The following is a 27,132-nucleotide window of genomic DNA, read 5'->3' as shown; positions in this document are numbered from 1 at the left end:
ACTGCATCCAGTGGCTGGGGTTTGGGCACTGGCTGGGAATCAAAGCTTCTCACATGGCAGACGAGACAAAAAAAAAATGAGTCAAAAAATTATTGTTGATTCTGACCCATCCTTTCAATTAATTGAATTATTCGTCCAAAGATCATTATTGCATAATACATTAACTTGCACAGCTCTAATAATTGTTATACAAGATGGATGGATGGATTTTCTGAAAGGGTGCCAATTATTTTGGAGCCGAATGTACTTACCAAGGTGCATTAGCTGAGCAGGACAAGCATTTACCAGGGAGACGTTTCTATTCTTGACTTAGCATAGACCTGTCTGTTTCTATAAAGACCCTGGGAGAAAAATGAGTGACAGTAAGGAACACCTAAGGTACGGTCCAAGGCCAAAAAGGGATGGGATGAAAAGTGAATCCGAGAAGGAGAAGAAGAACGGAAGCAAGGCAAAGGAGGGCAGCGTATCTCCTCACAGATTAAAAGTGACAGCTAATTTACCTGTCCTCTGCAGAGCTCAGACATCAGTCCTCTTCGCCTGCTCGGAGCGGAATCCTATTTAACACTGCATATACCTTAGCTAAAGTAAAGCCGAGCGTCCGTTTCCAATTTATGAGGAGTATGCATGTATTCTTGGGTCGAAAGGTCTGAAAGATGCACTTTAAAACGCTGACCTTGTTTAGTATAAAACATCCGACATTGGTGTGATGTTTCAAGTTGACCCTTTTCTACTTTTAAGGCTGTAAAGAGCTGACCTGCTGACGCATATGTCACAGTGTGTGTGAGAGATATAGTGAAGAAGATGAGGCCCGAGTTCTACTGAGTTTATCGATTTTCCTTTCACACGACAGAACAGATTGGCTATAACACCTGTAACTTGAGCTGAGGTGTGAATACATGTGTATGTGCATGGTGCCTTGTGATGGACCAGTGTCCCATCTGGCCTGTGTTCCCACCTCCCACTCAGTGTTCCTGGGATAGACTCCAGATGCACCATTACTCTGACCAGGATAAAATGATTACTGAAAGAGAGCGAGTGAGAGACTATTCGTGCCTGGCCTGTTGTGTTTAATGCTGCACTCAAATCGCTCTAAAGTGGCTGATAGTCAAGTACCCCTAGCCGCAAAATGCAAGGTCCATGTGATGGAGTCTGACATAATTCAGCTCCTGCTACCTGGGCAGAGTTGCACAGAGTTGAGCTTGCTCATACTGTGAATGCTATGTGCTAGAAGCACATGTTATTCTCAAATTATTGTTTTAAAAAAATGCACAAAAAGACGGTGCATTACAATACAAAACACTGTCCTGTAGGTACCCCTTGTACCACTTGAGCATCTCTGGCCTCTTAGGGGAAGACTCCACAGAAGGACTCTAGAGGTGTCTGGCCCCGGGACATTAGCGGTGGACTCCTTTGGGTGCAGTGGGTTGCAGGGTGGGTCCATTTGATTGTCCGGGGCATCCCCTGGATGGTCAGTGAGTGTTCTGGTACCTTTCTATCAAAGACAGCATTAACTTTTTTGCCTTTGCTGTGTGATCGGAAAAGACGGACTGGCCTTTGGTCCCCACGGTCATGAGTGATAGAAGCATTGGATGCCCTTAATGCTTTTACATTTACATTTAGGCATTTGGCAGACACTCTTATCCTCTTATCTTTATCTCATTACACATCTGAGCAGTTGAGGGTTAAGGGCCTTGCTCAAGGGCCCAACAGTGGCAACTTGATGGTTGTGGGGTTTGAACCTGGGATCTTCCGAACCGTAGTCCAATGCTTTAACCACTGAGCTACCCCCTTTACCAGTTTAAAGGTTTGTAGACGGTAAGGTAGCTTAGTGGTTAGGGCATTAAACTATGATTTGGAAGGTCCCAGGTTCAAACCCCACAACCACCAAGTTGCCACTGTTGGGCCCTTGAGCAAGGCACTTGACCCTCAACTGCTCAGATGTGTAATAAGCTAAAAATGTAAGTTTCTCTGGATAAGGGTGTCTAAATGTTGTATCAACAATATATACAGTACACTGATTGGATCGTATACAGTGCTGTGAAAAAGTGTTTGCCCCCATCCTGATTTTTTTATTATTTTTTATTTTATTTTTTTGCAAAACACTCACTGCCAGTTGTGTGAATATCTGATTGATTGATTATTTTTTCACACACTAAAGGGCCAGGATAGGTTTAGACAAATCCGTTTGATAATCTGAACCATTCAAGTCTGACAAATATGGCAAAAAAAAAAATACAAAAGTAAATAAACAGAAAGGGGGGCAAATACTTTTTCACAGCACTGTACTGTAGCAGTAATAAATCTCATCATACCTCTCTACCACTCCACTCTTTGCACCTGTCTCCCTAAAACACAAGTATATTCTGTACTAGAGCACACTTGCCTTCCTCTTGCATTCAGCCAAATAAAGTCATAAATATCTGAACGCAGTCTCTTTTAATCATTAAAACAAGAACGCAGTGTTGATTCAGCATTCTCACTCGTTCATTAATTCACGTCTCACGTCATCAGCATCTTAGAACATTAATAAGGACTGACATTTAAAGTCACAGCTAAGGGATTAATATAAAGCATCCACGTATCTGAATACCAATTCATGACCCTCGTGATTGATTCCAACGCTTTGGAGGTTCAAAGCTTTATTTGTAGTTTCTTTTCCCCAGCTTTAAATCGCACACCATACTCATGCTTGTCATCTCTTCCTGCTCTGTCCCCGAAGGCACGCATTCTGATCTGGAGTGCTTTCATTTCAGAGAGGCCACAGCATCTCGCAGCCGTAACCTCAGCATGCGGCGCCGCGCGTCCTCTCCGCGGAGAGACGGAGCGAGCGAAATGCAAACTAGCAGGCACTTGAGAAAACAAGACTGAATTAAAAGAAAGGATGCAAAAGAAGGACGGAATCGAATGCGGGAGCATGATTTTATTCTGGAACGGCTACTCTTTCATCCTCCGCTCCTGACAGCCTGGATGTTACGGCGTACTTGAAGAGGCAGTTATGTAACATATTTACAACCATTCACACACACAGCAGGCTGAAATCTGTTGCTTTTTTCCAGTCTGTCTTTTTAAAAAGAGTTCTATGTAAAGAAGTGAAGATGCTCTAAAAAGCTTGCATACTCCCTGTGGTTACATGTTGGCTGGCACATCGAGGGCTCCTGTACTGCAGGTGGCGCTGTTAAAATTTAATGGTCGTTTTTATGACTGCAAAATGGAGACTGCTACAAGGCATGGCAGCATATTTGAAATATCTATACGTATATATTTGAAGTAAAACAATCAAGATGTAGGTTGACATGAAACGCCTTGGGTTGTAGGTTGGCATGGAAGGTATAGGAACGCCTTGTTTGTTCTTCCAGCAGTTATAAGAGTAAAAACTCCATTTATTATCCCCTGCTACACTAATGTACTTATCCCAGTGTTCCACGAGTGCTTGGATACCATCAAGGTCTTCTGAACCCATACTGTAATCACACTGGCCTCCCAAGAACTCCCAAACATGTGGAGATGGCCAGGTCTGTATAGGGATGTAAAAATAACTCACAGCTGAGTTCCTGCAATGTGCAAGTGGTTTTGGTGAATGATTGTGTGTACAGTTTCCACAAGCTGGTGATAGGCTATCCTGGGAACAACTGCTTTGGGTTCCGAATCACCTTAGCTGGGGTTCTTCAAAATGTTTGCACTGTTCACATGCTTTACTGCGCTTAAAGACTTCAGGTCCCAGGTTGACTTGAATGCTTAATGTATGTTAAGGACATACTGTACAGCCTGATAATATTGGAACAACGGTATGATTTGGGGCATTTGGCCTCTGTAAACCACCATGTATATATGTGAAATAAAACAATCAAGATGTAGGTTGGTTTGATAAGTGATGTAGTGATTAGCACTGTGGATTTGCACCTCCAGGTTCGAGGAGTTTGCATGTTTTCCTCCAGCAATTGCCGTTCCCAAATTGTCTGTAGAGTGTGTGTGTGTGTGCCCTGCGATGGATTGGTACCCTGTCCAGGGTGTACCCCACCTTGTACCCAAAGTCTCTTGAGATAGGCTCCCTGTACAGGATAAGTGAATGAATGAATGAATGAACAATCAAGATCAATGAGCAAAGTCAAGACTTCGAGAAGGTGTGACATTGACTATCCCTGTATCTAACTACCGTTATTTTTATACACACATACACATTTTTGGTGGCTCATAAATAATGGAGCAACTGGCTAACGAGCAGTCGTATGGCCAGGTGTGGCCTGTCAGACCCTGTGAATTAAAGCTGAAAGTCTTTACCATCTTGAGTGCCTTATTTCAAAATCAATGTGTGGTGTACCGTAGAGAGGCCAACTGCCAAACAGTGCATTGTTCCAATATTTATTAACCCAACCGTATGTTTTAAATAGTAATAGACCTGCGTTTTTCTCTTCTACAGAAGATGTCGCGCATATAAGGTTAATACAGATTGCATTCACGCTCATGTTCAGGGGCGAGAGGACACGAGTGGCTTGCACGATCCAGGAACGCCGAATAGACGCTTCTTGTGTCCTTTTAAACTTGCTTGTCATATCATTGAAAGGTTTTATAGACCGTATTCCAGCTGCTCTCAGGATAGAAAGATGCATTCCATGCAGAAGATGCAGCTCAGTGAAGCTCATGTTCAATTATGATTTTGCTGAAACAAGTAAAATAAAAAAAAACATAAAATGACTTTCTGGCAGGGGTTTGCTTTGAGCATGTTCAAGAGCATCACTGTGTCAGTGCCGTCGTCACTCGCTTTGCATTTGGTTCCAGATTTTAATGATACAGCAGAAATGAGAAGACCACTTTATGGGGTAATGAACATCATAAAAATCTGGAGGGGTTGATAAAAACAAAAGAAGAAAAAAAAATCAATTCAATTTCACTTTGGCATGAATGTATGAATGTTATAGCATGTGGTGGTTGTATATGTTTATGGGATTCGGAACGCTTCAGTATGCAAAGAACCCCAACATATTTTAGGTTTATACAGTATGTTCTATACAGTATATATTATGTGTTTATTACCTACATTCCTTGACCAATAGTTAAACTTAATAACCATCAATTGTTAATTAATTATACACAACACCATAAATATTATATTTTTAAACTACCTATCAGCTTGACAGAATTTGGTACAAAATTAGTGTTTTAATTCACGAGGGTAAGTCAAAAATTATCCGCACTCTGTTTATATTAGAACATCCGTTGCCACGCAGCGTAGAGCGAGGAAAAGTTCAAAAATCGACCACCAGCTGGAAAATTCATCAACGCTTACAGTTTTCTGGGATTCAACAGTGTGTCTCACCTGTTTGAGTTCCTAAAAGCAGCTCTGTAGGACGGAGATTCACTTCCGATGAAGAATTGAAGACAGCAGTGCATTTGTGGCTCGCAGTTCAGCCTACAGTAAAACATTTTTTAATGATGGAATTTGAAAGCTTGTTATTGTCAGATGGACAAAGTGTCCTAAAAAGCAAGGAGATCATGTCAAAAAATGTTTATTTTCCTTTTCTAAAAGTTACATTTTTGCAGCTAGAGTGCGGATCATTTTTGACTCACCCTCATATTTTAAGTTCCAAATCTAAAATCCAAAAAAAAAAAAAACACAGGTGGGTTTACATACAGCTTTTGAGTTAATATAGAGATGGAAGTTTAAATGATGACCTTAGACATAGCGATACAGAGGTCAACAGCTGTGCTGCGCTCTGCTTGGCACGGTTTCCTGATACTCAGAAAGGCTGTGGCATTCAAACAAAGCTCGATGGGTATTAAGATGCCCAGCGTGTGCCAAAAAACATGCCCAAATATTACCATTACAGCACCTCGTCCAGCCTGAACTGTTCACACGAAGAACATTGGATTGTGCTGTTGACTTCGAATTCTGACCCCACCATCTGCATGCTGCAGAAAAAAAATAGAAAGAGATTTATCGATTTAGGCAACGGTTTTCTAGTTCTGGTGCTTGGCGAAGGCAGAACGTATTCTTCTGTTGTTGTCCATGCATCTCAAAAGTCGAGGTCTGAAGGTTATTTAAGTTACTGCAGCATAAATTAATGTTTTCTTATATCTTGAAGACACTTCCGAATGTTGAACTCTTACTTACTGGATGTTTTTACGCTGCTCTGTACCATCCGGTGTGTACAGTACAGTACATGCTACTGTAGACTGTTTTGTGTTAAAAATTATGAGTTTCTGAAATGCTTGAACTCAGCATTATAGAGTTAGCCAGAACAGTACTGGTACTGATTTAGTTTTTTTTTATGTCATATAGTACATGCAATACAGAAAGTGTGTGTGCCAGAAAAGCTACTTCTGATGTTTATGCAACATGGAAGTGATCAATCCTTCTTCCCTACCAAAATCACGTTGCTAACTTTAGCCGTTTTGGAGAGATGATGTGCGATATGTGCGTTATACTGTCTCGCTTCAAACAATAATCATTTAAAATGCTTAATATTTATATTCCTTTATGAGTATTAATAGTGAACTTGGTATAAGCTTCAAGGAGCATATGACCTGTAAAATTTGTTGCTTAAATTAAAGCATTCCTTGCAAAATGAAGGATTTCCCCCCCCAAATTCACAACCAACATTGGTTTACTTTAAATGCTTTAAATTAGACATGGTGGTAAAGTGGTTAGCACTGGCGCCTTACACTTTCAGGGCCCAGACTCGATTCCCGTCTCTGTGTGCGTAAAGTTTGCATTTTCTTCCTGTGCTTGGTGGGTTTCCTCCAGGTACTCCGGTTTCCTCCCACATTCCAAATTGCCAGTAGTGTGTAAATCAGTGCCCTGCAACTGATTGGTGCAGGTGTCCGACCCTGAATACAGGACAAAGCGGTATATATTAATTGTAACAATATTAATTGTTAACATACTGTGTATACCATTAAAATTCCAGGGAAGTAGTGTCCGTAACCATGTCAAATTCATGTTGCGATATCTTAACATCTTTGCCTCTTAAAATATTACGCTTTTTCAGGTTTATATCTTTTCATGTGAAATCTGAATTGGCGACGTTTCATCTGAATGCCAGTTAAGACCATTGAAAGATTTGAATTCAAAAAAAGTTCTGAACACTACATCCATAAGAGGGCATGAAACTCTATTTAGCAAATGTGTTTCCTTTTATCTGATAAAAATATAAATGTGTATGTATATTTACAAAAATGAAAGGATCGGGAGATAAAAAGCTTTAAGTATTTTGAAAAATGGTGTTATATGATCCTATTTGAAAATTCACTTTTTCACCTAGGTGAGACCCTTTATAGGACCGATACCATGAGTACATACAGTATTGTACGTAGTTGTAATATTGCTGAATGTTGAACATGTGTGGGACAAATAGTGAAGATCCAGAAAAATAAATATTTTTATCTTTTATCTTTTATAAAAGAATTTTATAGGAGGACACTTAAGATGAAAAAACAGGATTTTTCTTCCCTGCATCTGTGCTGGCAGAGGGGGGTCTCTGGAGGGGGTAAAGCGTGCTAAGTTTTTCCTATGACGGGGTCTCTGGAGGGGGTAAGGCATGATTAGGTTGGATTAAAATAGTTTCATTTATGATTTTTTTTTTGTTATGCACCCAATAAAAGAGCAACATCACAAAATCTGCTTGTCCAATAGAAATCTCTGCTAAATATAGAATTTACAAAGACACTATATATATATTTTACACAGATGATTTTCACTGATAATATTTAACCGTAAATCTTAAACCTCCTGAACCAAACTGTGCCCTTCTTTACCATTACGTCTCAATAATTCATAGTAAATCCTGAATGAAATGCTGTAAGCTGAATAACTGGGTAAAAAAAAAAAGCCAAGACTTTAAGAGGGCAGTATTATTAGCCAGCTGTCCTTGGATATATTTCCTACATGAGTAAGTCATTTCTCACTTGCATCACTGTTGTGTTAGTACTGGCAGCTTTCTTTCCACAATGTTCGCCTCGGCAGAACTGTTAGAAAGAACACAGTCGTTCGTATACAGTACAGGAAGCTGACAGGCACGTAACAGACATGTAGACGGAATGAGCTGCCTGCGTGTCTCGGTCTGGACGGACTGTACTGTCTCTTCCTGCGGCTGAAACTGACAGGAAGATGACTCGTCTGATTGACACCGTGAACTCCCCACCTCCCCACTACCCACTATAGCAAGAGCTAATGGCTCCTGGACTTGTGAGTAAGGAGCCATTAAAGGTTCCATACTGATGTAAAACTCTCATCTTACTCTTATAATGTTTTATGTACAGTAGTTGGGTGTAAAGGCTTTTGTATTGTCTCGTATGTGTTGCATTGTTAGTCCTAGTGGTTAAGTTCACCATTTGTTCGTCACATATTGCACAGTGAAATTCTTTACATATCCCAGCTTTTTTCAGAAGGCTGGAGCAGACGGGTTAAGGGCCTTGCTCAAGAGCCCAACAGCGGCAACCTGGAGGAGCTGGGGTTCAAACCGGCGACCTTCTGATCAGAGCCTTAACACACTAATCGACCTCATCCCTCATCCACTCTGCTTCTTATTGGACCTGCTTCTTTCTTTATCTTTGTTTCTTCCTTCTTTTTTTGTCTGAAAAGTAGTATTGTACAAATCTTGCTTCCTTTTTTGGCCTACAGATATTTCCCAAAAAATTTATTTATTTATTTATTTATTTATACTACTGGTTGGAACACCTACAGTAATATTACTATTAGTGCTAATAGCATTATTGCCTTGCACCTCCAGGGTCTGGGTTCGACTTCCGCCTTTATTACTGGGCTCAAGACGAACAGCCTTTGGCTCTTAAACTGAAAATATTTAGGAGCGAAATCAAAACTTTTAAAAGCTTAAATTTAACCCTTTTTATATATCATCACTGATTTAAACTGGAGCAATGGGTACAAGAAACGTACTGCAGTTAGCTGTGCTTTGCTGAATACTGAATACTGATTGAGTCTGGGTAAGATAAGTAAAGTAAATATAACTCATTACTACCAACCTCTGGTGAAAATGAATTGCACTAGCCAGTACACTTACTCACTCATCGTCTATCCCGCTTAATCCTGTATACACGGTTACGGGCGGTCTGGAGCCTATCCCAGGAGACTTAGGGCACAAGGTGGGGTACCAATCCATCGCAGGGCACACACTCACACGCTATGAGCAATTTGGAAATGCCAATTAGCCTAATCTGTATATCTTTGGACTGTAGGAGGAAGCCAACCACACACAAGGGGAACATGCAAACTCCATGCTCACAGACCCGAGGTGAGAATCGAACCCGGATCCTGGAGGTGCAAGACAAGAGTGCTAACAATTATTTAAAAAAAACTAGAATATTCAAATAGAGAAAAAAAATCCAATATAAGAAAATCATACAAATGTTGAAAACAGCGATTAGAAAATACTTCCAAATTAAGTGTTAAATTAATCTCTGCTTTTTGGTGCATGCATCCAAGTGCATTTACTGTGGATACAGCATGACAGCACAAGAACGCACGTGATGGCACTGGTAAAACATTTACAAGCGTATGACAGCCGCACGGTGTGATGCCTTATGTTCATGCACGTTCTTGTACTCTCATGCCGGGCAGGTACAGTAGACGCAGCAGCGGAGAGAATCTTTCACAGATTAAAGCTCAGTGTATTTTATTTTTTATTTTTGTAAAGGACGCGACTGCCTGAATAAAAACCAATCACAAAATAAAAAGCATTAAGCGCATTGCCAACCATTCCAGCCCCATCTGGAGCCCTGGGTAATCTTATAAGAAGCAGTCACAAGATGGAGAGAATGTGGTGGGATTTCTTTCCTGCGAAGTGGAGGAGTTTTTAAGAAGCTTAACTTTTTAGAATTAGTGTTATGTGACATCAAGAGCCTTATTATCATTTGACCAATCAGAAAAAGGTTGCAGCTAGGAGTGAGTAAGATATGTGGGCCACATGTCACATGAAATAATGGCACAGGCATGGCACACATCCTGTCGCTGGAACTGGTTTATTATGGTTTGCCAGATTGACTGTCAGCACCGTCTGATGAATGAAGAGATCTACTGTAATTTATTAGTGCTGTAGTATAAATAACGAACATTGTGCCGTCAAATAAAAATACCTAATTATTGATGGTTATTTTCACTATTATGCAAAAATCATTTTTTGTCATTTTTTCAGATTTCCCTCAAGTGTGACATATGCCCAACCCCTCCCCTGGCTTGCTGCTCAGCTCTGCTGTTATCTGTAGGGCAGAGACTGAAGCCAGAAAGAAAAAAGAAACATGCAAGCAATATTAAGTACCCTCTTACTGCTTCCAGAGAATTTAAGAGGGTAAGTTGCAGCCAGGTGCTGCTAATCATCAGCCCAGGATTCATTTATCATCAGCAGATTAGCACACCTCTATAAAAGCAGGTGTTTTGGCAGTTCGGTGGTCTATTTAGGTTTGCGTTAACTCAATGCCAAGAGGGAAAGACATAAGCAATGGTCTTAGAGAAGCAGTTGTTGGTGCACATCCATTTGGAAAGGGTAACAAAACCATTTCCAAACAATTTGAAGCTCAGTGTTCTATAGTGAGAAGGATTATTTACAAATGGAAAGCATTCAAGACGCATTCAAGCATTCAAGAAGCTGGTTGACTCCGGAGTGTACGGTACGGTACGTCCTAGCACATTCACCCCGAGGTCAGACTGTGCAATGCTCAGAGAAACATCTCAGACCCTACAGGCCTCAATAAGCATGTTCCATGACAGCACAATTAGAAGAAGACTGAACAAGTGCAGATAGTTTAAAAGGCTTGCCAGGAGAAAGCCTCTTTTGTCCAAAAAGAACATGGAAGCATGACTGAACCAAGCACCAGACTTCTGGAACAATGTAATATGGACAGACGAGACCAAAGTGTTTGGCCTTAAGGTCCAGTACCATTTTTTGGAGGAAAAAAAAAACGCAAGTAGAGACACCTCATACCCACTGTCAAGCACAGTGATGGAGGTGCGATGATTTGGACTTGTTTTTGCAGCCACAGGACCTGGACACCTTGCAGTCATTAAGTCGACCATAAACTCTTCTGTACACCAGAATATTCCAGAGGCAAATGTGTGGCTATCTGTCTGACAGCTACAGATAAAGCTTGGTCAAAATTGGGTCATGCAACAGGCCAAGCAGACCTGATAATCTACATCAGAATGGCTGAAAAATAAAAGAATCTATGCTTTTGAATTGCCTTGTCAAAGTCCAGACCTCAATCCAACTGAAATGCTGTAGCGGAACCTTAACAGAGCTGTTTTTTCCCCTCTATGACTGCAAGCTGGCCAGGCCCTGATAAGGCGAAGCGGTCCCAAACCATACTTTACAGTTAAGATGATATTTTCAGGATGATATTGTATGCACTGCCCTTTTCACGCCAGATTTAGTGCTACATGTTCTTCCTAAACAGTTCAGTCTAAGTTTTATCAGGATAGAAATATTTTGCCAATGCCATGGACACCCTACTTGTTCGATGTTTTACAGACTGTAGACTGAGGACAGATGTTAGCCAGTTTCAATGATGCCTTCGAATCTTTGGCTGTCACTCTGGGTTGTTTCTCTACCTCACTGATGAGTGCTCCTGGGGGCATTTTGACTGGGTGCCCACTTTTTGGTGGAGTAGCCACAGTCCCAAAGTGTCTCCGTCTGCTTAACTGTGGACTGGTGACTTTCTAAAGTCTTTGAATTCATTTTGTAACCCTTTCCAGTTTGATATAAATGAACAATTCTTGTTCAGTTTGGAATTAATTACAAACTAGCATTACTTGCGGACAAAGCTCTGAACGGTTTAGCTCCCACGTACGTACTGTATCTAGCCAGTCTTCTGCCACATTACAATCCACCATGCTCCTTAAGATCACAAAACTCCAGACTGGTAGTCCCTAGAATATTAAAATCTACAAAAGGGGGTAGAGCGTATTCATATTTAGCTCCTAAGCTTTGAAATAGCCAGATAGAGTACAGGGCTCAGACATCTAAATGCACACTCTCATCTAGTGCTGCTAATATCCTCAACGGCTAATTTTTTCCACCTGTTCTTTCTTTTTCTACCCATCCCGAGACATCTGGAGATTGTGCCAGCGTTAATAGACAAAGGCCAACCCTGCGAGGATCCTAAAGCATCCAGAGGCTCAGGGACAATCTCATTATTATCTAAAAACATTTTTCTCACTCATAATTAATTTCATAAATTTTCTTTTTATTTTGTGAAGCTACTTTAATACGACGACTATTATTAAAAGCCCTATATAAGTATAGTTGACTTGAATTGAATTGAGATCATAGATTCTGTGAAAGCTCTTGTTGGCGAGACATGTACGTGTTTTTTATCAGTCTAAGTAGCTCTAGTCCTCACCTCCAAACCCGTTTTCTTATCGAGACTGCGGGTATGCTAACACCTGACCCCAATTAGCTTTTTTTGAGTCATTTACTCATGGATTCCTATACTTTTATCACTAGCACTTTAAGGTTTTTATAGGCGTTCTCAATAAAGACATTAAAAATCGGAATTTTCTGGGGGTTATTATTTAAGCCACATTATATTTGTCAATACTTTAAAAAAAAAACAAAAAAACCCCAAAAAAAACAAAAAAAAACGATGAAATTCCAAAAGGTTCACATACTTTTTCTTTCGACTGCTTGAAGACTCTTCCATGTGGGAAAACCTACAACCAGGCTGTAACAAAGTGCTGACCCAACACACACCCAAAACACCTTTTGTTCAACGATAAGAGATTAGATCTAGTGCAATCATTTAAACCTGTAATTTACAGTATGTTACAGTCTGAACTGCACTCAGAGCCATGCTGTTTATTAAAGCAATAAACACCCAATCCAAGGTTTTTACGATTTCGGCTGTGGCGTGGTTTAACACGATATGATATTATATACAGAATCATTTCAGCTCCATCTCCATATAATGCATGTGCATGATTTATTTTGCCAATACCACGCTCACTCTTGCCCTGGGTGCTACTACAAATTGATCCGAGTTGGGTTTGTTCGCGGCTGGATGCGGGGTCACAGGTCCGCTGTGTTCACGCATGAAAACATCTGCTTTGCCATCTTTTCCCTGACAAGAAGAGTCCATGGGCTTATGGATTATTCATCGAAGGCCTGTCAAAATATTGAAATATTTCTCTTCAGATCTCTCACTCGCTCTACTCATCTCTCACTATCTTTTTCTTTGTCGCTTCCTCCGTCATTCCGTGCATGACTGGTGTCTTAGCCCTGAGGGGGGTAGCTAAATTTGACAGGTCGTTCTCAGTAGGTGTCCAAGGCTTCGTTTTAAAAAGAAAAAAAAAAAGTATAAATTCTGCTTTTGTCATGTCACAGTGTTAATTTTTAAAACATGAGCCGAACAGTCCAGCACAATCAGGACAGATATTCTGTATTGTCAGATGGTTATTACCGAAGCAAGGTTGGTCTTTATTTATGGAATGTGGTATTTATATATGGAAATGACCTGCTCTCTGATGCAGTTATGACTCACGTACTTGACTCCGCGCTCTTCATGGAGTCTGTGCGACGTGCTTTAAGTGTTTTTAGCGTGTCATCTGTAATGTGAATGTTGACGCACGCGTTGTTGTGCCTCGGTCAGGATCGGAGTCATCCAATTTTATTACATAAAAATATCTCCGAGCGTTGGTCTGCTAGAACATTGTGTTATATGGAGAGGCTTTTCATAGCTTATGGAGCAACAATATCCTGAAGATTCATGACAGTTAGCTACAGTGGGCAATAATGCAATCAAATGGATGCATCTGCCTTGTAAATATGCTCTCTTGTTAATACCCCGTGGACAGATCTAGATCTGATTAAGGGGTGTTTCCGTCCCTGTGTTATTTATCGCAGTAACTCATGAGTTTGAATGCTCAGTGGTTAAGGTATTGGACTACGGTTCAGAAGGTCCCAGGTTCAAACCCCACCACCACCACCACCAAGGTGCCACTGTTGCGCCCTTAAGCAAGGCCATAACCCCCACTGCTTAAACGTATAATGAGATGAAAATAAAACTCGCTCTGGATAAGGGCGCCTGCCAAATGCCATAAATGTAAATGATCTAGTCCCCTAACCAGCAGCTGCTCAGTTGTTGAAATGAGGTAGATGTGCTGTACAGTATGTCGCTCTGTATAAGAGCATCTGTCAAACCGGTGTAAATGTTCTATAACATGATTAGATATTATTTCTACTGAATCAGTCATAAATGGTATAAGAGGCGTTCAGGTCAAACTGGGACTTGTGATGAAAGGCGTGAAACCGATTGATATTTACAGAAGACTTTAAGGACAGTATGGTGATGAGACCTTTAGTCGCAGTAAAACATTGAAATGTAAAAGAGACACATCTCTATGTGGGAACTGTACACGCAATCATTCATCAACACCACTTGCACGTTACAGGAACTCAGCTGGTGGGTTATCAGCACATCCCCCTTTACAGTTCTGACCTCACTCCAAGTAATTTCCACATATTTTAGCTATTACAGGAGTTCCCGGGAGGCTAGCGTGAAGCAGGCAATCTTGATGGTATCCAAGCACTAGTAAAACACTAGAATGAGTGTAAAAGTGTAGTAGGGGATTATATTGAAATATAACTGTAGATTTTTCTCTTATAATTGTTTTCTGTCATTTTCCATCCATCTATCTTCAACCGCTTATCCAAAGTCGGGTCGCAGGGCTAGCAGTTCCAGCAAACTTCCCTTTCCCCAGCCACCTAAGCTAACTCCGACTAGGGACTCCCAAGGCGTTCCCAGGCCAGTGTGGAGATATAATCTCTCCATCTAGTCCTTGGTCTGCCTCGTGGTCTCCTTCCAGTTAGACCTGCCAGGAACACCTCCCTAGAGAGGCGTCCTGGTGACATCCTTACTAGATGCCTGGACCACCTCAACTGACTCCTTTTCACGCAAAGGAGTAGCGGCTCCACTTTGAGTTTCTCACGGATGACTGAACTTCTCATCTTATCTCTAAGCGAAAAGCCAGCTACCCTTCTGAGAAAACCCATCACGATCATGAAATCGATCAATGACCTTCGGCCTAAGGTGCTCTGGTACCAAGTACACTTATGAGCATCCCTGTGTTCGAACATGGTATTTATGATGAACAATACATGACTAGAACAGAAATCCAATAACAAAACACCGCTCGGGTTTAGACCAGGGAGGACGTTCCTCCCAATCACACCCCTCCAAGTATCTCCATCATTGCCAACATGTGTGTCCCGCAGCAAGACTCTGGAATCTCCAACTGAAGCCTGATGCAGTACTCCATTCAGGGTCTCCAAGAAGGAAGAGAGTCCCCAGCCAAGAGTTTGGATCCAGATTCTGTCATTCTGCGCAATCCAAAGTCCCGGTTTGACTTGAACGCCCCTGGCATATAGCCTGTCTCCTTGAGTATAAAACTAACGCAGGAATGTATCATGTAATATTTTTGTTCTGTACAGTTTTCTTTAGAAGCAAGCCTCAGGTGTTGTGATCCTACAGTACATCTGCTTACTTCTTCTCCCCGAGGGAGTGAATTCATAACCGAGTCAGCTAGAACAGAGCCTTAACAAGATGCTCCAGACATCCTTTATGCTACTGATACATGCGCACATCTGACTCATTGCACTCTTTTATTCTACGCCCATTACTCTCTCTCTCTTTTTATTTTTATTTTTTTTGCTTTCACCTTCTCATTCGCTCAAAGGCTGCGAGTCAATAAACGCTCCATCTTCTGTAAAAACAAAAGTGCCAGTCTGTTATAAACTTTATCCACTGAGCACTGACAAAGTGTATATATATATATATATATATATATATATATATATGTATGTGTGTGTGTGTGTGTGTGTGTATATAGGTGTATATATGTTAGGGGCGTTCAAGTCAAACCGGGACTTTTGATTGCGCAGAATGACAGACTCTGGATCCAATATATATATATACAGCATGAAAGGGAAGGGAAGAGAAAAAAATAAAACTATCATATTAAATGTGAGATGGATAGCTGTGGATGTTTTCCATGGATAAATGGAGCTTGTAAATGGCGACGATATTCAAGTTTATTTAGCTTACAGCTGTCCTGTACAGTGGGTATGGAGTCGTCACCCATCCCGTTGCAAGGAAGGAAGTGACTGGAGCGCGCGCCCTTCTGTGTGAACGTCACTCTGATCTGAATGCGATATTAACATTTATTGAAATTAAAGTGTGATGAAGAACAGTAATTATTTATCCGGCTGACTTTGCCTGTGTGCGCACTGATGGATTAAATTAACACGCGGACTAAGTGCTGTGATTAATGATATCTGCATAAACAGCCAGACATTAACTCCAGATGTGGAATGAAATGATAAGGCCTCAATAATTGCCTCACCCCTTTCCCTCCTCCTCTTTCTCGTCCTCGTTTCTTTCTACTCGCAAACCCTTCCATCATCTTCTCTTTCCTTGACAGGTGCTGAAGGGATGCAAGAAGCTCTGCTTATCTGTGTGCTCGATGGGGCGGATCCCTGGAGGGTATGTGACCAATCATGTGTACACGTGGGTAGATCCTCAGGGTAGGAGCATCTCTCCGCCCCCTGACCTGCTGGAGCAGCATACCGCGAGCGGACGCCACTTTAACAGCCAGCGCCGTGGACACGCCCCGCAACAGGGTGCGGAGAGAAGGGTGAGTGTCTGGGTCACTGCTTATCTTTTACTGTATATGCCTCACCAAAGTCTGGATATGATGAATGATGAAGACAATTACCTTGTAGTGCTTGAATGTGAAAAAAAAAATTCTTTAAAGCTATAACTGAGACAAATCGACTCAATCGAAAAGAATTTTTCACGTTTACGGGGTCACGGAATCCTGGAGCCTGTCCAAGGAGACTTAGGGCACGAGTCTCCATGGACAGGGTGCCAATCCATCACAGGGCACACATAAGTACACACTCTCACTTGGGAAATTTGGGAACGCCAATTAGCCTAACCAGCATGATTAAGAGGTAACCCATTAAGCACAGAAAAAAGATGTGAACTTCATGCACCTCCATGGGACTCGAACCCAGACTCTGGGAGTGCAATACCAAAGTGCTGACCACTAAGCCACCATGCCGCCAGTAAGCTCCAATGAGCTGTATAATGAGCTGTGATTGGATAAATTATAATAAAGATTTTTTTAGAAAATCCAAGCTTTATGTTTGGACGTCACATTCTCACCTCCGGATTCTGGGTTCGTTTTTCCGACTCGGGGTCTGTGTGTATGGAGTTTGCATGTTTTCCCTGTGCTTGGTGGGTTTCCTTCAGGATTGCCGGATTCCTCCCACAGTCCAAAGACAGGTTAGGGTTCAGATTAGGCTTATTGGCGTTCCCAAATTGCCCAAATGAGCGTGTGTATATGTGTGTGTGCCCTGCGATGAATTGGCACCCTGTCCAGGGTGTACCCCGCCTCGTGCACTAAGTCTCCGGGGATAGACTCCATGCACCCCCTCGACCCTGAATACAGGATAAAGCAGTATAGATGGTGAGTGAGTGAGTGAGTGATCTGCATTAGAACTGCCTCAACTCTTTATATTAATCCAAAATGTGCTGTTTGTTTTACCTTTCACTCTTTCTTTACATCTTTTATTCTTTTCTCTTTTCGAAACTTTTGCTTTCTCTCTCTCTCTTTCTCTCTCTCTCTCTCTCGCAGTCTTTAAATCCCGACTCTTCCCGGATTTTAATCCCAATCACAAACGCTCAGTTCCGGCGCAGTATTTAAGAAAAGCACGACTAAATCCCATCGCCACATATTCTCTATAAGATGTGTTTTTTTTTCCCCCTTTAACTCTCTAATTAAAAACGACAGCCATGTTCTCTGTTTAGACGCAGGCGTTCACGGCTAGCAGGAGACACTTCAGAATGTTGTTTTTGCCCAAAGGGAGCTGAATGATACGAGTCCAGGTCCAGCCCAGGCAACAATCCTTTTTGTCTGTCAGCATGATTTATTTCCCATCCGCACTAGTCAGATCTATAGTCATTTATCATAGGAACAATGCACCTGCATCTCAAGATGTTTGTGATTGGAATGTTTTAAGGACTTTACAGTGACTCTAGAAGTTTTTTTTTATATTATATTACCTGGTATTTCTTTTCTCATGTAATTGCCGGCAAAATAAGTGGAATGTAATAACATTCTGGTCCGGATTGTTTGAATGTGACTGATTTAAGCGCTCTGAAATTGGACATCTTGGTTTCTAAGGATGCAGAGCTTAAACGGAATAACAATTATCAATAATTATCAATAATTTGATTAGTAAGATAGATAGATAGATAGATAGATAGATTGGATATACAAAGGGTGTTTAAGTCAAAGCAGGACTTGTGATGAAACTTCTCCTGAATGAAGGCCTAAAACCAAATACGGTGAGTATCCCGAATACGGGAGAGTGCACCCAATGCAGTCGTTCCCATGAATGTTCAGCAAGTGGAACGCCTGATCCTTAAAAAAATCAGCAAATAACTTTCGAAGGAGTTCCTGGGAGGCCTTCGTTTCAGGCAGGCAGTCTGAGCATGGCTCTGGCGCACTGAGAAAACTTTTACGTGTATAGCGCTTTTAACAATTGACATTGTCGCAAAGCAGCTTTACACAATCAAAAGAATTATTTAAGTTTGTATGAGATGTGAATGTGTATGAATCAAAATGATAAGACTGTCCCTGATGAGCAAGCCGAGGACGACGGCGACAGTGAGCAAGGACAAACTACCTGAGATGGTAATAGGAAGAAACCTTGAGAGGAACCAGACTTAACAGGGAACCCATCCTCATCTGGGTGATAATGTAGTGTATAGCAGGGATTGATCATTTTTTTTATTGCTTGAAAATATGAAGCATAATTCTAAAAACCTTTTTTTTGGCCCAGAATCAAGAGAGCTTATCAACCGAACCTAGCATGAAGCAGGGTGGTTGCAGGATCATGCTATGCAGCTGGTTCTTTTCAGCAGGGACTGAAGCTCTAGTCACGATTGAGGGAACCATGGAGAGCTCCAAATCTATTTTGGTGCCAAACCAGCAGGCCCCATTTAGACAAAATTCTCCATGAGGAATGTGACCTTATACTGTAGCATTTCAAAGCACATATCCAGGTCCACAGATGCATGGCAAAGTCAGAGCAGAGGTCTGATCCACCAAGCGCAGGGAGAACATGAACATGGGCCTGAGGCAGGACCCGAAGCCGGACCATGGAGGTGCAGGGCGACAGTGCGAACCACTAAAGATTATTCAAAAATGCTGAGCAAATTATTACTAATAATATTGTTACAGTATATTACAAGCAAAAAATCACTCAAAAAAAAAACCCCTAAACAATACAGACAGGAGCAGTTTTAATACAGTATGCACCACCATCTGTGCCAAGAAACAAAAAATAATGTGGATGCTTATAATCTTATTGTTCTTTTTTTGTGTTGTATGTTTAATGAGCGTCTAAGTGTTTCTCATTTTTTTTATTTTTGGTTTTGAAATAGGAATAAACAAATCCCATGATCCCGCCTGCTTTATGTTGATTGGCTGTTGACGGTACGTGTATTCCCTGTTCGGGTCGGTGAGCACTGTACACTAGGCGACAGAGTTGGCTCTGAAAATTCAATGCATGTCAGGAGGAGTTTTTTTTCTCAGTCTGTTATCTTCACATACTTGCCAGTTCCTGTCTGTACCCCTCATACACTTAGAGATTTCTGTGCCAACGCGCCACTCTTAACTGGCTGTAACTTGTGCTGACGGGTGCAGACCACGATGGACTCAGCACAATTTTGAATCCTTTACAAAATCCTGTCCAATGTCATGTAGTGTATCCCAAGCCTAAGGGTGGAACAAATTTACACACCAAGCTTCTTGTGAGATTCCTTTTTCTCCCCACCTTTATAATGGCTGTTCGTTGAATTGTATTGACTGCTGTGTCATAGTCCATCCATTCATACACCAACAACTAGGGACCGTGGGGGCCAATGGTGATTTATTACCATTTTATGAGCGTGGTAGGACCTCAGGTTAACATTCACACACTACAGGCAATTTAGAAATGCCAGCCTAATCTGCATGTCTTTGGACCGTGGGAGGGAACCGCAGCACCCTGAGTAAACCCAGCAAACACCGGGAGAACATGCAATCTCCATGCACAAAGACCTGAGACAGGAATCGAACCTTGACCCTGGAGGTGCGAGGCAACAGTGCTAACCACTAAGTGAATAGACTAAATGGATAGATGTGTGAAAAGGAAGATGGATGATAAAATGGATAAATGCATATGGGCATGGGAGGTAAGATGTGTTGACGGATTGATGAATAGGTGATGAATGGGTGATTTGTGGGATAATAGAAGTCTGGCTAGATACATGGCCTGTTAGATGGATAGGAAGATGGATAGACGGATATGCATTTATGGATGTTTACAGGGATGGTTGGCTTTATAGACAGATGAGTGGTTATTCTAATGGATGGATGGTTGGGTCGATGAATATAAGCTGGTTAAATGGATGAAAAAGTGGATAAATAGAAGGATTAATATATAAGGAGGAATGGAGGAGGTAAGGTACAACAGCATGCTTAGTATACATGGGGAATAAATCTTTCAGTGATTCGTTTGTGTAGCAATTTATGTCTCACCAAATTAACTCTAAAATAATAATAATATTTTTTTTATTTATATATAATTGCATGTGTGGTGGTAAAATGTTGGTATACCTCTATGATCCTACAGGGGGTGCTCTACACAATTTACACACTGGCAGCCAGCACTTTGTTTAGAACCAAAAAAAAAATCTGGATATTAAAAAAAAAAAAAATTGTGATTCTTCGCAAGAGAATCGCGATACTAATTAAATCGGCACCTAGGTATCGTGATAATATTGTATCAGGTGATCCCTTGGGATCTTCATCACCGATGCTTGGAGGAGACATTCTGGAGCAAACGGTCTCAAATGATCCTCAGAACTATTGCTAATACAGAATGATTGAGGAGTAAGGATTTGTACGAATGTTTTATGTACTGTATTCGTCCTTTCAGGTCACGGTCTCCTTGGATGACGGACGTCCGCTGGGTCTGATGATCCGCGGAGGAGCAGAATATTTCCTCGGCATTTATATTGCCGGAGTGGACCACGGATCAGCAGCGGAGTGCGGAGGTTTAAAGGTAGAACCCAAGAAAAAAATATGGCAGAATGAAATACGGTCTCGACTTTGAAAAAAAAGAATAGTAAAGAAAGACACATAGTTATATAGATGTAAATGTAGAGTGGCATTTTTATAGCACACCCACTGCTTGGAGCAACAGCTCCATCCTCTACTAAAATAAACACAACACGGCATTGACATACAGTAATTCTACACTGATGATGTGTGATGTGTTTGCTTGTTTAAGGTAGAAAGCTCAACATTTTTGCCAGTATACACCACCAGTCAAAAGTTTGGACAAACCTTCTGATTTCATGGTCTGTCCTGATTTTTATTTCTTTTTACATTATAAAACTATGCTGAAGGCGTCCAAAAATATAAGCTGCTCTGAATTCAGGAAGCTAGAGTCATGGTGGTAAGGATGCACTGGCCTCTGCCTGGTTGCTGATTAGTGTAAAAGTGAGGCGAGGTTTCAAGCAGCCTCGGGGCAGCGCTGGACATGAACAGCTTGACAAAACAGGGTACTGCTGACTGAATGTGAGGAGGTGAGTTGAGGTGTCCAGAAGTCCAGACATCCAAACCAAAGAGCAACAGAGAGAACACCGTACAGCGAATCACTACATACTAATGAGGTCCGCTCCGAGAACTCGTTTGTCGGTCCAATAAACATTGTCTAGGTGCTAGGATACTAACACAATTTGCTATATACAGAAGATTACAGTAAAGTTCTGTGATACCGTAAGTTTATATAACTTCACAAATTTATCACAAATAATACATTAAAAAGCAAACACAAAAAAAAAAGAAAAAATTTTAACCTTACAATGCACTGTTCTTCAAAATCGAGCTGACGATTGAACGATTCATGTGAAAAGAACGAGCAATCTTTTCACCCCGCTCCATTCGCTCAATTATTTTCACTTTTGTCTCCAGCGATTTTGCTTGCCGCTTCCTAGCAGTACCAGCTTTATCGATGTTGCTTCCGGACATCCTGGGCTTGTACTGAACTTGCAGATGATGCACGCTGTACACACGTGGCAATGTACGCTGGACACGTGATCGAACATGCACGAATGCATGTTTGTATCTTTCGAAAGTTTGTAACTTGAATGTTCTTATGTAGGGGACTTATATAGGAAAATATATCATTTTAATGTCTTTTATTTTCTATATTATTTAAAGTCTTTTTTTTATTATTACTGTATTTAAATCAGCTGATAACAACTCATAAGTTAGTTAAAAAACATAGTCTGTGTTTTGAGTGGTAGCCCGTAAAACTAAAAAATTTTTATGAATTTTTTCTTTTTTTCTTTTTTATAAACACATACCGTAGGCCTTAGGATTGTGCGGTATGAAAGAGAGTGACTTATACTTTAAGTACAAAATAGACAATATGATAAAGTGTATTTTAGGTCATTTAAACCAACTACTGTACTCAATTATGACTAAGGAAAAAAAAATGGGTCACATAGGCAAAGAAATAGCACAGACACACATGATCGCATGTTTTTATGGTTGTTTTCGGTTGTTTATATGACCCAAAAATATAAAAAATATAAAAATAAAAATAATAATAATAATAATAAATTGCTCATTATGCTACATTTTTCCAACATCATTCCCGTATTCTAGTAGTGGTTAATCTTACACGTTACAAAAGCAATGATTACTTTTGTTTTACTTGACATATTTAACCCAAATGCTTAATCTTTTTGATTTTACGAACAGATCTTTTTTTTACTTAAATCCAGTCCTAACTATTTAAGGTGGGACAAGGTAATCTAGGGTTTGAATCATTTTATTATTTTTATAATTATCCAAAATTACTGTATGTGGAGCCAAATTTAAACGGGACACCCTGTTCTACACCACACCTTTGATCTTTCCCTCATAAGAAGTATAGTGGGCTAACATTGTAGAAAAAGAGGTTCCACTGAGTACAGTATGTGGAACCAGTATGTATAGACTTTCTATGGGGTTCTGGCTTTTTGTGGATTGAGCAGGGCCCTTAACTCACGTGTGTAATGAGATCAAATCATACTGGGACTGCAAAAAGAAAACCCAGATATTATTTTCGCAGCTCTTGGATGAGATTAAGAGAATATTTGGAGAGACTAATCCCTTATGTGAAAGAGTGCAAGACAAGTGCAAGTCAATGCAGAAAACTTCTTGAGCTGTATGCACTACAACATACAGTACTAACCTACAAAGATGTTGGTAAAAAAAACATTTAAAAAGCTTATAAGCTATTATGCAAAGGAAAAAAGAGACACATGAAGGGAATCATTAACCCATGATAAAGGTCACATATTTTACTTTTACTTTAATAAATTAAATTAAGACACAGGATTCCCACAATGTGTGTCTACAGCTGAAATTCCAAAAATAATAATAATAATAAATTTTGCGTCCGTGTAAATGAGCTACTGCTGAGCCAGCAGCAAGCTGGGGGAGGGGCTTTTCTTATATGAGGTCATAATAGGTGAGAAGTTTTCTGAGCCGATACAAAAAAAGGAAAAAGGACAAAAAGCAGGGATTTTTATCTATTTTATCTATTTTTAATATGTGACCTTTAAATCTTACATACTGGTGTTATTTAGTAGAATTGAGATTTATCCCTCATTCATTCAGAAAAATGCCAATACGGCCTGGATGGAATATGAGTTTGACATTTGTGCCAAAAGGACAACTGAAAAGATCTAAATGAAAGTTCTTCCTAATAATTTACTTTAACGTTATTTTTATATGAACACAGGTCGTCTGTTCTGCTGCTTGCTTTTTTCCATCTATTGAAGGACGTAATTCCCTGTTCAGTTCGAATCGCTGTGTCATTTCCTGAGCTGATCTGTTCCATGGAATAATCAGCTCATTAGAGATGAAACGTTGGAGCAGCAAATAAGCCCGGTGTTCACATTTCCATTTTCTCTCGCCTCATTGTCTACCCTAGACTCCTGTACATCGGGGTTTGGGACCTGAAGCTGTAGCTTGTTCCGTGTGTGTGTGTGTGTGTGTGTGTGGAGAAAAACATCTAAATATTTAACTCAGGTTTATTTTCTAATGCAGAACCACATCTTTCAGGTCTGGAAACTAACATCAGCATTCTGCAGGTCTTTGTGATGCTACGAAAATATTAGTAGAAGGTTGCTGTTTTTCTTTTCTGTTCTGATTCAGGAAAGTCACAATGGACCTGGAGAGAAAAATAAACAGAATTTATTCTTTAAAAAGGTGGAACTGAGCTGTGTGACAATGTAGAAGGTGTGGAGGAGAGACTTGATCTGTTTTTTTGGGTTCCTTTTTTATACAGTAGCAAAAAACAGTATGTAAACCTTTTGGAATTTAATGTTTTTCTGCATTAATTTGTCATTAATTGTGATCCGATCTCCAACTAAGTCAAGGGTATTGATAAAAACAATGTGTCTAAAATAATAACATATAAAAAATCTGATCTTTCATGTGTTTATTGAACACACTCATTCAACATTCATAATGGTAGTGGAACAAGTAAGTGAACCCTTGGAATTAATAACTGATTGACCATTAATAACCTCAACCAGACGCTTCCTGTAGCTTCAGGAGGAATTTAAGCCCAGTCCTCCTGGCAGAACGGCATCAGCTCTGTCATATTCTTTGGACGCCTCGTGTGTATGACTCGCTTCAAGCATCTCTATTGGGTTGAGGTCTGGGCTCTGACATGGCCACTCTAAAAGGCGGATTTGGTTTCTCCAAGCCCGTTCTGTTGTGGACTTGCTCTGGCGTTTTGGGTCATTGTCCTGTTGCATCACCCGACTTCTACAGAGTTTCAGCTGACGTACAGTTTTTTTACTGCAAGCTGTCCAGACCCTGATGCAGCAAAGCAGGTTTAAATCAATGATGTTTGCTCCTCCAGACTTTACAGTTGGGATCATGTTTTCATGTTTTACGTCAGATGTAATACTTTCCAAGCAGTTCAATCTTAGTTTCATCAGGGCACAAAACATTCTGACAATACCGCTGTGGAGCGCCAATGTGCTCTTTCGACGTTCAAAACTTCAGATGTTCAGCAATGTTCTTTCAGTAAGCAGCGGCTTCCTTTTTGGTGTCCTGCCATGGACACCCTACTTCTTCGACCTTTTCATGAGTAGCTCAGTGGTCAGGCATTGGACTATGGTTCAGAAGGTCCTAGGTTTAAATCACCAAGTTGTCCCTGTTGGGCCCATGAGCAAGGCCCTTAACCCTCACCTGCTCTGATGTATAATGAGATAAAAATGTAAGTCGCTCTGGGTAAGGGTGTCTCCCAAATGCCTAATTGTAATGTTTTACATACTGTACACTCAGATGATAGCCAGTTTTAATGATACCTTCAAATCGTTGGCTCTTATTTAGGGTTGTGTCTTTACCTGATTAATTAAGTCTTAAGTCCCACAGTAAGTGTTGTGCTCTTGGGGTCATTTTAACTGAGCGCCCATGTTTTGGTAGAGTAGCCACAGTCCCAAAGTTTCTCTATTTGCTTAACTGTAGACTGGTGAAGTCTTTGCAATGACTTTGTAACCCTTTCCAGCTTGATGTAAATCAACAATTCTTGATCATAGATTCTTTGAAAGCTCTTGTTGGCGAGACATGGCACACATAAGTGTAAAGTTAAAGTGGTTTTTATCAGTCCAAGTAGCTCTAGTCCACAACTCATTTTCTCAACAAGACTCCGGATATGCTAGCACCTGACTCCAATTAGCTTTTTTGAGGTCCTTAACTCAAGGATTCACATACTTCTTCCACTAGCACTTAAATGGTTGTGGACATGAAATATGAGGGTTTTTTGTGTTATTATATTAGGCACATTATATTGACATTTTATGACAAATTAATGCAGAAAACCATGAAATTCCAAAAGGTTCACTGTATGTGCGACAAAATTCGAATAAAAACGTTCTGCAGAAACCATAAAAGCCATAAAAAACGCAGTCCTAAATAGACTGAAACATCATTCACACTCAATGTACTGAATGCATGAACGAACACGTACAGTAAATATTCTTTCAGGAAACACACACTCACAAATCCTGCACAAACTCACTAATACAACAGTGCGAGGCTTTTACAGCGATAACTGGCAAACTTAATCCACTTTACTCTATTTGTACACGGTAGTTCCTCAGGCCATTTGTTATATACTGTACCTATCCTACAAACCGCAATCTCTGTTCTAGCTGCAGTTTGTACTTTTAGAACCGTTATCCCGTGCTAGCGATCATCAGTCATCCTACAGAATCCCCTCCCAAGCCAATGTAAATAATCAGTAAGCAAGATTAAATTAGTAAAAAAAAAAAAAAAGGAGAATTCCATCTTGAGATCCCAGACAGGTGCCACATCTATCCATGGCAAAGAGACGAGAAAAAAAGGATTGGCTAGTCTGTCTGGGTGGGAAAGGTAGCGTACTGTCCCTCTCCTGTCAGTCACAGTGACAGTATCCAGTTGTCAGACTCTGTAAGCTCAGGGATGTTAAAGTCAGCCAAAAAAATTCCTTTAGGGATGAATTTATTTGCTTTGGGTCTTACCACCTTAAGGCCTGAAATTTTACACGAGATTTGCCTCTGTATGCGAAGCATCATACAAACGATTCAACCGAGCTGAAGTTGCGTGTACAGTACGTCCGGGAGCCGTTCAAAATTTGTTTGCGTCAATGGAAAGTTAAGTGAGTTTACGTGTTTTCTGTGTTTGTTTTTTGCTTTTTGTGCACAATTTAGTGAAGATATATCACAATTAGTTTCAAATATTACCAAGTATGGTAGCAAGAAGAAAAGAGAGTCATTTCAGTTTTGTTTTTAAAGCAGCCAGTGCTAAGAGGAATTATAAATTAGCCTAAGTGATGTTTAATATCTATTTATTTTATATTTAACTACATTTACATGTCTTTACTAAATGTTTTTGGGTGGCTGGAACGGATTATTTGCATTTACATCACTTCCTATGGGAAAATGAGTTTTGCAGTATGAAATTTCACCTTAAAAACTCGCCTTCGGAATGGATTATATTAGTATGCCGAGATACTGCTATAA

At 40.5% G+C, this 27,132-nt stretch overlaps 1 protein-coding gene across 1 annotated transcript in view; it reads left to right on the top strand.

Annotated features, from left to right (window-relative positions):
• The window catches only part of whrnb (whirlin b), a 91,505-nt gene that overhangs the window by 17,065 nt on the left and 47,308 nt on the right, over positions 1-27,132 (top strand). Inside the window, exons 2-3 of the mRNA XM_053481667.1 lie at positions 16,424-16,636; positions 20,994-21,119. Coding sequence (XP_053337642.1) covers positions 16,424-16,636; positions 20,994-21,119 — 339 coding nt within the window. The remainder of the gene's footprint in view (positions 1-16,423; positions 16,637-20,993; positions 21,120-27,132) is intronic.

Source organism: Clarias gariepinus, chromosome 21 (assembly GCF_024256425.1).
Source record: "Clarias gariepinus isolate MV-2021 ecotype Netherlands chromosome 21, CGAR_prim_01v2, whole genome shotgun sequence".
NCBI classification, from domain to species: domain Eukaryota; kingdom Metazoa; phylum Chordata; class Actinopteri; order Siluriformes; family Clariidae; genus Clarias; species Clarias gariepinus.
Note: the sequence above shows the minus strand (reverse complement) of the source record. Positions and strands in the feature narration are given on the sequence as shown.